The 16,234-nt window shown below is 45.2% G+C and overlaps 1 protein-coding gene across 6 annotated transcripts in view; it reads right to left on the reverse strand.

Moving 5' to 3' along the window:
- Window positions 1–16,234, reverse strand: part of LOC129479188 (constitutive coactivator of PPAR-gamma-like protein 1) — a 115,717-nt gene that overhangs the window by 46,826 nt on the left and 52,657 nt on the right. For 4 of the 6 annotated variants that reach the window (XM_063636235.1, XM_055271882.2, XM_063636238.1 and 1 more), the window contains exons 6-7: window positions 3,632–3,732; window positions 3,130–3,416 (exon numbers count right to left, since the gene is read on the reverse strand). In XM_063636235.1, coding sequence (XP_063492305.1) covers window positions 3,130–3,416; window positions 3,632–3,732 — 388 coding nt within the window. The remainder of the gene's footprint in view (window positions 1–3,129; window positions 3,417–3,631; window positions 3,733–16,234) is intronic. The other 2 variants (XM_055271883.2, XM_063636237.1) reach the window with 1 other exon arrangement.

The following is a 16,234-nucleotide window of genomic DNA, read 5'->3' on the forward strand; positions in this document are numbered from 1 at the left end:
AGTAGGCAACTGTAATCCTAGCTAGTCGGGAGGCTGAGGCAGGAGAATCACTTGAACCTGGGAGGCAGAGGTTGCAGTTAGCAGAGATCATGCCATTGCACTCCAGCCTGGCCAACAAGAGCAAAATTCCATCTCAAAAAAATTTAAAAATATATACATATATATAAACATTTCTACCATCAATGTATTTTAAGACCAGAGTTCTGGAGTTCAACTGTTTCCAGCAGCTGAATGGTCTGACTGTCTGGAGACCCACTGTCCTGAGGGCAAATGGCATCAAGTTGGGAGAAAACTCACCTCCAAAGAAACACCAGGGTCTCTCCAGCCTAAGGTCATGCTAAGCACACTCTGGATCAGGAATGTCTAATCTTTTGGCATCCCTGGGTCACATTGGAAGAAGAAGAATTGTCTTGGGCCCCATATAAAATAGACTAACAATAGCTAATGAGCTTTAAAAAAAAAAAATCAGAAAAAAAATCTCAATGTTTTAAGAAAGTTTATGAATTTGTGTTGGGCCGCCATCCTGCGCTGTGTGCGGCCCACGGGCCATGGGATGAACAAGTTTGCTCTAGATGTTTCCCGTGGCACTTAGAACACATCCAGCTGTGCACGTCCCAGCCCTGCTGGTCCTCACACCACAGACCATCAGCTGGCTCACTTCTTTCTCCCAGTCTTCCTGCCCTCCTTTGCTCTAGTGCTCCCAGTTCCCCGCTCCTCACTCTTGGCACGTCTTCTTCACGAACTCATCAGGGCTTCTATGTTCACTGCTTACATACGCTCCTCCAGAAAGCAAGCTCTGCGCACAGACCTCATCACTCCTGTCCTCTGCCCTGTTCACTGGTAAATAAATGCCCAAGTATTTCTTGCTAAGAGAATGAATAATTTCTGTTCTCTTAGGGCCATCCTGAAAAAGCAACATAGGTCCCAGGGTCCTCATTCAATTCTAAACCAAAGGTTAAAAAAGTAGTGACTTTTTTTGGTAAACTATAAAAGCAATTCTTTGTTCTCTTATGCACAGCCTAAGGGGCACATTATACACTGTAGATACAACCAATTCAATACACTAGAACCCTTGCTGAAAATCATGAACACTGTCCCTACTTGGCACATGCGTCATACCCCTGCACCTGCCACAAGCAAAGGATGCCCATGATCAAGGGTTTGACCCCAAGTCGAATGCTAGTTTCTGGCCCCAAAGCCTTCAGGAACAAGCACCCTTGTCTCCTCTGCCTTCATTCATCTCAAGTCTAACATGTCTGTCTCTTCCTTATTATAGGGTGTACCCTGCATTCTTCATGGCACTTCAAACCACAAGGATGGTAAAACACAAGACTCCGAGCAGGTCAAATTCCAGTGGCAGAAACAAGATGCATCTCCAGAAAACAGTAAAGATGCCATATCAGGGATAAAGACAATAAGCAATGCAAGAGGTCAGAGGGAGGACAGATGCCCAGAGCTCCAAAAAGCTGACCAGAACCTTCATAGACAGGTAGGAGGGTGCATACACAGCAAAGACAGGACATGCTCAGGCAGTCCTACTCACTCCAAGTTCAGTTCATCCTACCAAAGACAACTTGCCAAATTAGATGGGCAACTCACGTTCTTCTCAATCCCTCCCTACCGGAGGAACAAGCACCTCAACTGAAACGTGCCCCAGTCACCACCCACGTCCCCAAGTCAGCACTTTGACCTGGTTTCCACATCTCCATCACTAGCACTGAACTCTTGTTGGGGTCATAAAGCTTACTTCTGCTTTTTGTCTTACTTCTTATCTATGTTTCACAGTTTAGAAAGAACATTTCTTACTAAGACAAAAACTGTATTGTACAGACACTTTGACTTTGCTGACATGAGTCACGTTTTACAGCAAAATGCACATGCCTTAGAATCCTGGCGCATAAGGGCTTCCAAGACCATCTAGCAGTTGTTCTCAAACTTCAGTGTGCTAAAGACTGACTGAGGTGCTTATTTAAAATGCAAATTTGGGGGCCCAACCAGAGATTCTGATTCAATGGGTACTCAATATATTATCTTGCTAGAGGTTAATTTAAAAGTTTGAATATTCAATTGCAACTCTTTACTTCATTTTACAGTCTTGGCATTGCATATACAGCAAATAAACATTTATTAATTTTATACTTCTCTGCACATATAGCAAATCAACATTTATTAATGTTATACTTCTCTGCTATAAACAGGGTATGCATCCCTGGATGGCAGACAGACCTTCAGTAAGCTCTGCCCTGGGTCAACAGACATTTATTCCTATTTCACAGATGGAAAGAAGACACAGAGGAAAGATCACCTGCTTCAGGTGACACACCAGGTAAGAACTGGCACGGAAACTGACAACTATGACTCTTACATTTCCTACATCAGAAACAGATGAAACATCAACCAGTCCTGGTTATCTACACTGTAGAGTTCACACCAAGGAAAAGGAGACACTGACTTAAAGGAAAGAAATATTCTTTCCCTGTTTTTTTTGTTTTAAACATAAGACAGTTTAAAGAAAGGGGGCAGTGCAAATTTAAGATTTCCTTGATCAAATTTTAACCAGCTATGTATCTGTGAACTCATTTATTCAGGGACACACAGTGTTTAAAATACTCCGCTAAGGAAACAGTTCCAGCCTGGGTCTAGGCAGCCTTCTAGGGTTTTGCTTGGGCAAACAGTGTTATTTCCAAAGTGTCCTGTGACCTGCTGAGTTTAGGAGAAGGACAGGAAATTCAGAGCTCTCTTGATCCGTGAGCCAGGAGATTAATGTTTCGGGGGTCGGCAGGGGGTTGCTGTGGTGGGTGTGAGTGGCACTACACCGGACAAATGCCCCCATGTTTTGGTCATCACACAAACCAGTTCTTGTCAAATTCCTCCCCAGAAAGTTTCCTGTGGCTCCAGGCCATGGGGCTGGGATGGTGCAGATTTTAAATCATGGAAACTTCAAGAACATACCTACCCTTCCTCTCTCCTCTCTGTCCAAGGAGCCCCCGTCTGAGTACAGACTGACCATCACCCACCTGCAACAAACTACATCTCTGAGCAAAGCACCAGCTGGGCTGGCAGGTCAGAAGGCAGCTTCCCCAGGTCACTACCCGCCAGGAAGCACCCAGCAACCTGCGCACCACTCACTTTGTTGCCCCTCCGCTGCCCTCGTCGTTGTCTGAAGATGACGATGTAGAAGAACCAGGGAAGTAGGCGGAATCCACGTGGTTGGGGCTGCCGCTCTGGGCCGGGTTGATGGGCGAGGACCGCTCATACAGCGGCGTGTGCTTCCCTTCGTGAGGAATGTTGCTGTAGCTGTTCTGCTCCGTCAGATTCTTCCCGCTCGTGTCCAAAGTGAGAGGTGCTGGCTCAGAGAGGCTGTACGGGTATGGACCCTGGCCCGGAGCGCCCCCTGGGCTGGGCACCTGTGGGGCCTGAAGCAAAGGGCACAGGTCACGCGCACGTGGCCAGCAGGACCCGACTCAGGCCCAGGCTGACATTTTCTGGCTCATTTTTATTTCAACAAACACTGGCATCTATTTCACATATCAATTCAAGAGGTTAGGAACTTATTTTAGCATTCGTTGAAATTCAGCGCATGCACTGTGTCTGACACCCGCCACCCGACCCAATGCAGGGAAGGCCTTACCACGGGCTTTGCTTGCAGAGAGGTCTGCGGAATGTTGAGCATCTGAGGAGGAACATGCGGCGGCACCATCCCAGGCATTCCAAACGGACCAGGTCTGGCTGCTTCACCAACACAGAAAGAAAAGAATCACACAGCTGTGAACAGAATGCGTTTTCCAGGGCATCCTGGGGGCCAGCCCATGGCGCCAGGGATCTCACCCTCACCTGGCTCAGACATCGACACCACCATGGGTCCCACTTCTCAGAAATCATTACAAATTGCCATTTCACAGTAAGGAAAACTTAATTTTATGATGCTCGATTTGATGGACTGGGGCTGGGATTCGAACTTTCCAGATTTCTCGGTGAACTTGCCGTAGAGGTTCTGCTCTCGTGCACTTCCTGAGGGCCTTGGCTGTCCCTCTGCCTGCAACTTGGTGGGGATTCTCTGTAACTGTCTCCCTGCTCAGGGCTGCTCCTAGCCTGAGGTCTCCGCGAAACCAGAAGCCCTGGCAGGCATGAAAGGAACAAAGTCGGACCGAACAGTTTCCTTTACCTTTGTCAAGCAAGAGGACTTTTCTATTTAAAGTACATTGCAACTACCATTAGGTTCTCAGCTAACTAGTGAGTTTTCAATATAAAAGGTATCGCTTTTCATTGTTCAGCAATTAGGTTACATTTTAACACATATACATGATGAGTAATTTGCGATTCTGTGTTCTCTTAAAACATAATTTCATAAACCTGCCTGATGTGTGCTGCCATGTGCTAGTCATCATCCCCACACTACCTTGCAAAAGTGAAGAAACCTGTGAGGGGACTGAAAGCCACACGGAGGAATGGCTGATGCAGGGCAGCAGGACAAGCAGCCGGGCCAGCCCGAAGCTGGGACAGAAGGCAGGGGCTGGAAGCCTCCATACTCAAACTCTGGCCTCGCGGGGCCTAACTAAGGACAGGAAGAGAGCTCAGGGGCCACATCAGCCAACAGAAGTGAACGAGTGAGTAGATGGTGCCCATAAAGGGCTGTTCCAGAGACAGCACAAGACCCACAGTAACAAGGACCGACTGGGGCCCAAATGTCAAACAGCACTTCCAAACACCACCAGCAGGAAACAGGAGGACATGGCACATGGACCCCTAGGAGCTGCAGTCCCTCTCAGAACACTTAGGTGCTGAGCATCTATGATGTGTCAAGCTGAGGACTGGGCCTGGGAATGACAGGAGCCCTGAGGCGGTTTAACTAAGATGCACACTGCTGAAGACACAGAGAAAATAGAAAACCTGTGTGAGACACAACAGATCCGCCAGGGGCTCGCACGGCTGCACCATCTCTTCCTTGGGTTTGTTTTAAATGTGGAAGAAAACCAAGCCCAGAGCTTCCTGACTCCAACTTCCCTCTTTAAGCAGTAGATACGCTTCTACAATCTCTTCGTCTGAACACCAGGTGATATGGTTAGGCTGCACGTCCCCACCCAAATCTCATCTTGAATTATAATCCCCATAATCCCCACGTGTCTAGGCAGAGACTAGGTGGAGGTAATTGGATCATAGAGGCAGTTTCTCCCATGCTCTTCTAATGATAGTGAATGAGTTCTCACAAGATCTGATGGTTGTATAAGGGGCTCTTCCCCCTTCATTCAGCACTTCTTACTGCTGCCTTGTGAAGAAGGTGCCTTGCTTCCCCTTCAACTTCTGCCATGATGCTAAGTTTCCTGAGGCCTCCCCAGCCATGCTGAACTGTGAGTCAATCAAACCTCTTTCCGTTATAAATTATCTAGTCTCAGGCAGTTCTTTATAGCAGTATGAAATCAGAGGAAAACACCAGGCAAGGGGAACACAACCCACGAACCACCACCTCTCACACTGCCTACTGTCAATATAGGTAAGGACAGAAACATTCCCCAAACCTTCACTCTTGTTCTCTGAAAAGCAAATGTCCACGGCTGCATTCGCAAGAGGTTCCCTAAGCCAACACTGGGCGTGGTGAGACCAGGAGTGCAAACGCTGTCCTTAGTCTGGCCTCCTGAGAGCCAAACACCGCCAACAGACGCTGGGAGTGAAGCACAGATCATTGTTGACTCCCCCCAGAGAACGACCAGGAATCTTACAGACTACAATTTGTCTGAGGTTCCTGCCTTCCAAGGGCCTTCAGCTCACAAGCTCTAAAACACCATAGCCCTTTGATCCTGGCTTGCACCAAGAAAAAACCTTGGCAGAGCTTCCACCTTTGTACCAAATAAAAACGACTGCAGTATGAGAAGCTGGGAATAACGAGACAGGCATGTGTGTAGTCACAGACACCTCACACTTGCACACAACACGCACACAGACACACGTGCACACAACACACTCCTAACTGCCCAATAAGTCCACAAGTCCATGCCTCTAAGGAATGTGTGTGCACGATCAAGTGCTCACTCACACACAGGCGTAGATACACACAGAAGTGCAAACACACCCGGCACGTGCATGCATGGCACACACACACACACGGCACAGACAATACAAGGAGCTGTTCCTTAAACAGTATGTTGGCTAGATCTGCACCTCCACGTGTGTGATCAAAGTCACTATTATTTTAAAAAACTGTTCACAGGTGATTCTGATAAGCAGGTTCGGTCCAAAGAATATTATAAAATCTATTCAAGCTCTAATCATGTAATTTAAATCAATGTAAAATGTCTAGTGTATAATGTCTTGTGGCTGACCTCACTTGCCTAACTTTGGGATAATACAAATGTAAGGCTAGACTCATGTAGCACCCGCATTCAAGTCAAGATGATCGTTTTTGTTTTTTGATTTTTGGCCATTTCATCCTAAAACCTTCCTTGAAAGCACAAACTTTCCTTTAAAGCAAACAAACAAACTACATTACAGCATAAAACTAAATAATTCCAAGGAAAGAATATTTTCTAAAATCACATTCCAATCTTGACCTCAAATAATCCTCTGTGAATCCACAGAGCAAGTCACTATTCTATTAAAGCAGTCCAATAAGTGAATTAATTTGTCTGCATCTTCTGAAGGCTGCAGACTTGCCTCCTAACCCAGGGTCTGCCTCTGTGGATTCAGGCCTTCATCTATGTCGGTTCTTGTTCTCCATGCCCAAGTGCAGCTGAGCAGAACCGCTGTGTGTCTTGTCTACAAGAGGCATCTTTCTCAGAAGTGACACGGGGCTCCAGAGTAGAGATCACACCATCAGTTTCTCACTCTCTTCCTTTCACACTTACTAGAGAGGTGGGCTTTTGGTAAAAAAAAATACGCAGACTGAAGACAAGAAGCGAAAGAAGAAAAAAAGGCCAAAAAAGTTTACTATATTTCAAAATATTTCGTAACTTTAAAAATAGTTTTTAAATAGTAAGAAGTTCTTTCAGAATGAAAAGAGACATGCACTGCAATCCCTCGGCTGTATGATCTTGACTTGTTACAGCTCAGTTACCTACTTCCTCAAAGGATTCACTTACGCCTATATGCAGCTGTGTGGCTTTTGCTCTGAATTAAAATACGGTAAAATTCTTTAAAGAAATGGTGTTAAACTGGAACCTCTTCTTAGAACTACAGTCGGCCTTACCCCAGTCCCCATTCCTAGCCCAACCTAACAAATGTTCCTCTATTACTTGGCATATGATCCTGAAATGTTAAACAAAACAAAGAGTAACAAAGTTAAGTCTTAAAAAACAAAACAAAAAACTGGCCTGGCTCGGTGGCTCATGCCTGTAATCCCAGCACTTTGGGAGGCCAAGGCAGGCGAATCACTTGAGGTCAGGAGTTCAAGATCAGCCTGACCAACATGGCGAAAGCCAGTCTCTACTAAAAATAAAAAAATTAGCCAGGCATGGTGGCAGGTGCCTATAACCCCAGTTACTTAGGAGGCAGAGGCTGTAGTCAGCAGAGATCGCGCCACTGCACTCTGGCCTGGGTGACAGAGTGAGACTCCATCTCACAAATAAATAAATAAACAGGCAGACATTGTATGATTTTCAAGTATCACCCGAAAAATATAGCTTTGAAGATGTCGAGTCCAAGATTAAATAAATCAATATAATCCCTACTACCTTTAATTTTCATCACTTGCAAACATAGACAAGGCAAAACTTTCCAACCATTTCAAACATGTGTAAACGGACATGTTTACTAAATATCAATAGTCTACAGAAGATAAGAAGGTATAGAAAGGAAACTGTCATGTGACCTGTTCCCGTTACACTACAGATCCAGTGTCCAGAGAGGCAGGGTAGGGCCTGGAGCACAGTGGGAGGGCACGGCATCTGGCCATCCTGTAGGGAGAGGAGGCCCCGCAGAGCTGGTCAGGCTGGCCGAGCCTGGACTGAGACCAGGTGCAATGTCAGTGCCCAGGGAGGCAAAGGATGGAGGAGCAACTCCCAAGAGCTAAGAGCCTGGGAGCAGCTGATGTCAGCCCAGAGCCTGCGGTACTGGCCAGACCCCATGGGAAGAGCCTGAGGCCGGCGCCCAGAAGAGAAGGCCTGGTGACAGAAGGAGGCAAAACCTGAGGGATGATCAGCTTGAAGAAGGCTAAGTGCAAGGCCCATGAGAAGTAAGATTATGAACTCAATGAACAGGCACGTCCTGTGTGGCACGTGAAAGAATTCGGAACAGCGGGAAAAATTAAACCACGGAAGCAAACTTCAAGTCAACAGAAACAAGAACTTTCTAAGAACGAGAGCAGTTCAACAATGAAAAGAGTTGCTTTACTGACTGCTGGACTGCTCATACAAGAACATTCTACAGCAGGGAGCTGGGCTGAACTTCTATAAACACTCCTCACTCCCCAAATCCTTTCCATCCCTGAATGTGGATAGTGAGAGGGTAGACATCATGAGATAGGGCATCATTCAAATCCACCCAGTGCCTGAGTCTCAAGTAGCAAGTTTTATCTAAATGTATTCAGTTCCTGGGTTTAATTAATCAGTTTGAACAGAATACTTGTACTGACTGAGCAAAGTTCAAGAAGGCAGAATAGGAACGTTACATCTCATTAAGACTGGTTATGGTGGCTCATGCCTACAATCCCAACACTTGGGAGGCTGAGGCAGTTCAGACCAGGCCAGGCAACACATCAAGACCCTGTTTCTACACACACTCACAAAAGCAACACAAAAAAAAACCAAAAATCCCAAATCCCATTTAGCCACTGAAATGTGTTTTATAAGTCTATGATGAAATAAGATAAATTAGTTTCTGTCCATTTGTGGATTTTGGAAAAGCACAACCTAAAAGAAAACTCTACCAGGTCTCTATTTTGAAGTCACTGGTAAACTGAACTGACATTCCTCATTTGTAACCAAATATTGAAACACCATTAACAAACCCAACATTAATAAACCTAAATGCATCCACTACGGGAAGACACACGCTGCAGTCTTTTAAATCAGACAATAGCTCAAAGGAGAGTGTAGGTTCTTCCAAAACATCCGATTTTTAAGTTCAAAATAAAAATGACCTTCCAAAACAGCCACACGATCAGACAGCCTGTGTCACTTCCTACTTCACACTAACTACCACGAACTCACTGAAAATGGAGCGAAAGGTCGCAGAGCAGACGCTGAAAGCAAAGCCCCCAGCACCAGCAGGAGAATCTAATTTTCTACTTGGGAATTGTGGACCAGAAGGGCAAGATGAGTGGCCTTTCTACTCAATGGGAGTAATGCCCTGACTTCCCTCTGGTGCCCTTTATTCTGTCAGCCTCCAGGGCTTAACATCAACGTCATCCGCATTAGCTTTAAAGATAAAAACTCATCAAGATGAACTAGGACGCATCTCAAAAAGACCAAGTGCAGAATAGGAAGCACGATACAGCATTTAATTTAAAATTAAAGTAATGTATTAATTGTTCCATATGTACAAGGTGACAAAATATAAAAACATGTTCAAGGGGGCTGTACATGACTTTTAGAAAAGCCTGAAGCATCTCTTTTTTATAAAAGACTGATTTGAAGCATAGGTTGCCATTTGTGTAACCTGAAGTAGGTACACCACCACTCACTCTACTGTTACTTCTATTTTTTGTTAACAGTTTTTCATCACAACAACAAAACTTCAGTAAAAAATCTAAGAAAGGGCAAGTCTAGTAAGCAAAGCTATAGGACAAAGTGAGGATTTAATATAACATTTTTAAGGAATATCACATTTTTTAAGGTTATTGGTAAAATACAGCAATAGTATAATGAATACCTCATGAAAATAAAATTTTTTAAAAAATCATTATAGTAGCAAAAAACTAAACACGTTCTTGACAATGACAGCAGGGACATGGCTAAATTATATAGCACCTCCACACTGCAGAGTATCAGACCATCTCTGGAGAAAATAAGAAAGTCATCACCAGCTTCTATAATGGGCCCCATTTACCGGTCATAGTCCCCAGGCTTGGTCAGTCCCAACCCCCAAGGCCATCCATGCTCCCTGCTGAGCCCACTCCTCTGCAGGAGGCCCCAGGCACTCCACTTCTGCCCTGACCACAACAGGACAAGAGGGCCACCGGGTGGGTCCAGGTGGGTCCAGCCGTCCAGCTGTCAGCCAGGCATGGCCTGGGGCAGTGTGGGCCACCATGTGGTCTCTTTCACATTTCCATTCTTTCTGCCCTAGAGGACCTGCCTCTATCCTTTGGCCCTTTTGCTAGAGCACTCAGCTGACTCAGGCAGGTTACACTACCGATTTCTCACCAGAGCCTGCAGTGGGCTCTGTTCAGTCCTCCAGGGTCTGAGCGGCATGCCACTGAGTTCCCTGGAGGCTGAACACCTTTTCTCCGCAGCTTAGGATCAGTCGTCTGGCATTTAAAATCATTCTTTACATATTGTCTTTTCAACTTCCGAGTGGGATATTTTCTCATGATGTCAGATTCTGGGGGGTATGTTATTGGAGAGAGAACACGTGTATTTTCAAAATAACTGTTAACACTGTCTATTGAGCAATGCGACACAGGGATCAGGGCTGTGGTGACACATATGAAGTAGGGCTGTTTATTCTATGGAAAAGTCAGGGGAGCAGCAGGACACACAGACCTCATGCAGCACAGGAGCCCCTCTCAGTCAGGATGGAGTGATGCCCAACAGCAAAGCAGGGGCAGGATCCCCATGGCCAGAGCCCAGAACACCAGCCCCAAGACCAGCCTGGCTTCTCCCTCAGGTTTGTCACAAGTAACTTTCACAACACGAATTCCCTCTCCTGGGCAGGTTGCCCGAGCTGGAGGTAGCAGTGCCCACCCCAGACCACTCACTCTGCTGTCTCCTAGGTCTGAATCCAGGTCAGTCACTGGGCATTGCAGGAAAGTGATCCCTCGGACACACTCTGGTCTGGTAGAATGTGACCAGCCTTGGGGACCTGTCAGGGCACAGGCTGACCACAGGCTCCTGTCCCAATGAAACACTCCACAGGGCCCTTCCCAAGCACCTGGCAGCTGCTACACCCAGAGGTCACTGTGTTGCTGTGACCAGGACCAGGTTGGTCATCACTGTGTAGCATCTGTTCTTTGCTTAGTGCTGATTAGCTCCTTTTTCAACATGGTCCTATTTGCAAATTTCTTCTCTGACACGCAGCAGTCTGGCTGCTCTACACATCTGCCCTCAGTCTACTCACTCTGTGACCTCCCCATGCTGCTTAGTGGAGGCCAGACTTTCAAAAGGCCAGGTAGCAGGAGGCTGTCTGCTATGAGAGATCAAGCTCCCCTATCTTCACTGTAAAACCACATGTGCACCAAAACCACTCCCTTCTATATCTTTAACCCTTCTCTCTCAGTAGTCATCATCCCCATAACAACTTCAACCTGTTCAATTCTCCCCTGCATTTCAAAGCCCCACCTCTTTATGGAAATGACTGTAGAGAGGCATGGTGCTTGCCACCCATCCTATCCTCTTCTATGAATTTCTATACTGAGGAAGAAAGAAAGCTAAAAATGACCTTTCCTAGGATCCACTGCCTCTTGTTGAGGGCCAACCAATTGTACATACACAAGGTTTGGGAGCTCCAAATTCAGCCGAAGCCTGCCCTGAGTGGTCCTGCTTACACTTCATCTATCAGGCAGCGCCCTCATCTTGCTCAACCTCTCAGAACTCAGTGCTGCCAACAACTGTGCACAGGGTATCTCCCCTGGCCTCACTGCGCCACTCTTTCTGTGCATCTACCTCCTGCATCTGGTCCCAGGGGTGCTATCTCTTTATCCTCCACTTCCATCACCACGGCTCCTCTCAGCATTACACACCAGCAAAGCTGCAACCCATGACTCCAGCTTAGCTCCTCACTCTGCTTTCACCTGTGCATTCTAATGCCTGTTTCCCATCTCCACCGGGATCCTAGAAGGCGTCTCAACATTCGTGTCCAAAACCATCCTCCAAATCTGCTCTTCCTCCAATCATCTTTATCTCATTAATGGCATCCTCACCTGAGCTGCTCAAGCCAAAACTCTGGGAGCCATTTCCCCCGAATTCTTTTCATTGAGCTTCTATAATCAAGCATCAATATCTCCTATCTATTTATTCTATCTCCCAAAAACCTGTGAAATCCACCCAGCACTCCTGCCTCCCACAGAGGAGAACTTGCCCCAGGGACTGCAACCATGCCTTGCCTCAATACTGAAAGAGTTTCCCACTCCTTTCCCTATACCTGCCCTTGCCCACCCCAATCCCCTCTGCACAATGAGGCCCGAGCAATACAAATGCACACCTCAGCATACCACTCCCAGATTAAAAGTCTTTCATGAGGATATTTCTTTAACCTGAAAAAGGTAAAGGAGATAGTGCTAAGGGTTAAGATGACAAGACATCAGACTCCCCCTTAAGATCAAGGGCTAGACAAGAACAGTCACCATCGCACCATCTATTAAAAATCATGCCCTGGCCAGGTGCGGTAGCTCACACCTGTCCATTTGTGGACAGCACTTTGGGAGGCCGAAGTGGGCAGATCATGAGGTCAGGAGTTCGACATCAGCCTGGCTAACATGGTGAAACCCCGTCTCTACTAAAAATACAAAAATTAGCCGGGCGTGGTGGCAGGCACCTGTAATCCCAGCTACTTGGGAGGCTGAGGCAGGAGAATTGCTTGAACCCAGGAGGTGGAGGTTGCAGTGAGCTGAGATTGCATCACTGCACTCCAGTCTGGGCGACAGAGTGAGACTCCATCTTGAAAACAAAAAAAAAAAAAAAAAAAAAGAAGAAAAATAAAAATCATGCCCTAACTCACAGCTGGCTCAGTGGATCACGAAGATAAAAAAGATACTAGAGAAGACACAATCAGCCAAAGCAAGATACAAATCAACTATGAAAATTAATAAGAACTGAGCAAAGTTGTTAAGATAAAATCAACTTACAGTATTAATTTGAAAATATAAGACACACATAGAAATAGCAGCCAAAAATAAATACTTAGCAATATCTCTAACAAAAGATGTTATGAATGCTTAATAAAGAAAATTCAAGTTTATGGAAAGATATTCAAGACAATTCAAATCAACAGAGAAATGTAACATCTTCTTTAGTACACTCAATAATAAAGATTTTATTCTTTCCAAATTGATCTACAGAATTGGTGTAATTCCAATCAAAATCTCCACAAGGATCATAAAATGTACATAAAAGTGAAAAGGATCAAGAACAGTCTCGACCTCTTGCAGAAATATTACATGGGCAGATTTGCCCAATCAGACATCAAGTATTATTACAAGGCTATGGCAACTAGAACAGCATAATCCTGTGGCATGAAGATAATCAGAAATTCAACAGAACTGAGCCCAGAAACAGACCCACACACGGAGACACTCAACATGTCAGAAGAGGACAGCGTTCTCAGTGGATAATACTAAGGCAACGGGTTCTCCACACGGTGAACAAGAAACTGAATTCCCTCACTCAAACCATAAACAAAATTCAGTGCCAGGTAGAATCAAAGGGCAAAATCACAAATAAAACTTTTAGAAGACAAAACATTTATCACCTCAGGCTAGGGAGGAATTCTTCCTTTACGTTTTCTTTTTCTCCTTCTCATGTAACACTTTAAAACATACACAGGAAAAAAGGGAACTGTACGATAAGCCACATGTACCTATCGACCACCTTCAAAATTAACCAGCACACGGCCTATTGCGTGTTATCTGCACTTCCACCCTTCTTTGCCCACTACTGCATTATTGTGAAGCAAATCTCAGACATGACATCATTTCATCCATAAATACAGGATAGGACTTAAAGGTACAAACGATAAAGGGAAAAATTCGCCGGGCGCGGTGGCTCACGCTTGTAATCCCAGCACTTTGGGAGGCCGAGGCGGGCGGATCACGAGGTCAGGAGATCGAGACCATGGTGAAACCCCGTCTCTACTAAAAATACAAAAAATTAGCTGGGCGTGGTGGCAGGCGCCTGTAGTCCCAGCTACTCGGAGAGGCTGAGGCAGGAGAATGGCGTGAACCCGGGAGGCAGAGGTTGCAGTGAGCCGAGATCGTGCCACTGCACTCCAGCCTAGGGGACAGAGCGAGACTCCGTCTCAAAAAAAATAAATAAAAAATAAAATAAAATAAAAAAAATAAATAAAATAAAGGGAAAAATTCATGTATTTGACATTAAGAACTCTGATCTCAAAGCACATCATGAAGACAGAAAAATGCAAGCCACAGATTGGAAGATTATTATTTGCAGTCCATATATCTGACTAGCATCCAATATATATATTAAGTTATCCCTATGAATAAGCAAAAGAAAAACAACCCAACAGAAACACAAGCAAACAGGCCAGGCGCGGTGGCTCACGCCTGTAATCCCAGCATTTCAGGAGGCCGAGGCGGGCGGATCACGAGGTCAGGAGATTGAGACCATCCTGGCTAGCATGGTGAAACCCCGTCTCTACTAAAAATACAAAAAATTAGCTGGGCGTGGTGGCGGGCACCTGTAGTCCCAGCTACTCGGGAGGCTGAGGCAGGAGAATGGCGTGAACCTGGGAGGTGGAGCTTGCAGTGAGCAGAGATTGTGCCACTGCACTCCAGCCTGGGCGACAGAGAGAGACTCTGTCTCAAAAAAAAAAAAGAAACACAAGCGAACAACATGAACAAGCATTTTACAATAGAGGAAACCCTACTGGCCCATAAACATAAAGATTCTCAACCTCATTAGCAATCAGGGAAATGCAAACTGAAACCTTTACAGGATATAGTTTCATAATCACTAGACCAAAAAAAAAAAAAAAAAAAAAACATGGAGCAATGAGAGGGTTCTTTCACTTCTGCCAGGAGAATAAATAGGTGCATCCGTGTCCAGCAGCAGCAGAGGCTTGAACAGGGCCCTACTCTGGAGTTTCCCTGGAATTCCACTCCTGGGCACATCAGGTCACATGAAACAATGTTCACAAGCGCACTATTCATCATGGCAAGCAGTTGGAAACAGTCCATTTTCCATCAACAGTAGAATGGACAAATATATATTAATACAATGGAATGCTGCACAGCATTAAAAAATGAACTATGCCAACATGAATGAAACCCAATAATATAAATATTAAGAAGGCAAGTCAGAGGAGTACATGCTATATGATTTTATTTCATAACAAACAAAATGAAACTATTTAGTATCCAGACATACAGACACGATAAAATTATACAGAGAAGCACAGAATAACTAATACAAAATTGAGGGTGGTAGAGAGTCGAGGAATGCAACCAGGGAAGACATATAAGAGGGCTAAGATATTAGTAATGTTCTAAGACTAACACATTGTAGTATGATAGTTACAAAATCATTTTTTTACAGGTAAAAATTCTTCCATGAACTTTCATGTTCTAAGAGTAAAGTCTAAAACCCAAGTGGTGCCTGGCAACTGCACTGCCGCTCTCAGCATCACCTGACCACTCTCCCCACTTTCTGTGCTTCAGCCACATTCTTCTTATTTTTCTTCTTCACTATGTCCTCCTACCTCAGGACCTCTCACATGCCACCTACCCTGCATGGAATACACTTCCTCCCATATTGGCACCTCGCTAGATGCCTACTGAACCCCCAAACCCCACTCAACAATAATCTAATCAATCAGAATTGGCCATTTTAATCGTAGATTGATTCAATCAGGTTGGTCTTCCTTGAGGTTCCTGTTCTTTTTCCTGCAGGATTCCCTGGCGTTCACTTCCCCACTATACATTCATCTGTAGGGGCAACGGTAACTCCTCTCTTATTTACCACACTTTCAGCACCCAGCACACCGCCTGTGCTGCTGTCATGAAATGCGCAAATCAACGAGCTCTTTACTTTAAAATATATATATATATATACTTTTTTTTGAGCAGTTTCAAGGTTACAAAAATCTTGAGCAGAGTACACACTTTGCATTGGTGTGACACATTTGTTCCAACCAATGAGCCAAACCTGGCTACATTATGATTACCTAATGCCCACAGTTGACATTAGGGTTCACTCTTGGTGCTGTACATATTCTGGATATGGATAGATGTATAATGCCATGTATCCACCATTACAGTATCATACAGAAGTTTCACTGCCCCCAAAATCTGCCTAATCATCCCTCCCTGCCCACAACCTCTGGCAACCCTTGATCTTTTTCCTGCCTCCATACTTTTGGCCTTTTCCAGATGTCCTATAGTTCGAATCGCATGGTATGTAGCCTTTTCTGATTG

This window comes from Symphalangus syndactylus, chromosome 3 (genome assembly GCF_028878055.3).
Source record: "Symphalangus syndactylus isolate Jambi chromosome 3, NHGRI_mSymSyn1-v2.1_pri, whole genome shotgun sequence".
In the NCBI taxonomy this organism is placed as follows: domain Eukaryota; kingdom Metazoa; phylum Chordata; class Mammalia; order Primates; family Hylobatidae; genus Symphalangus; species Symphalangus syndactylus.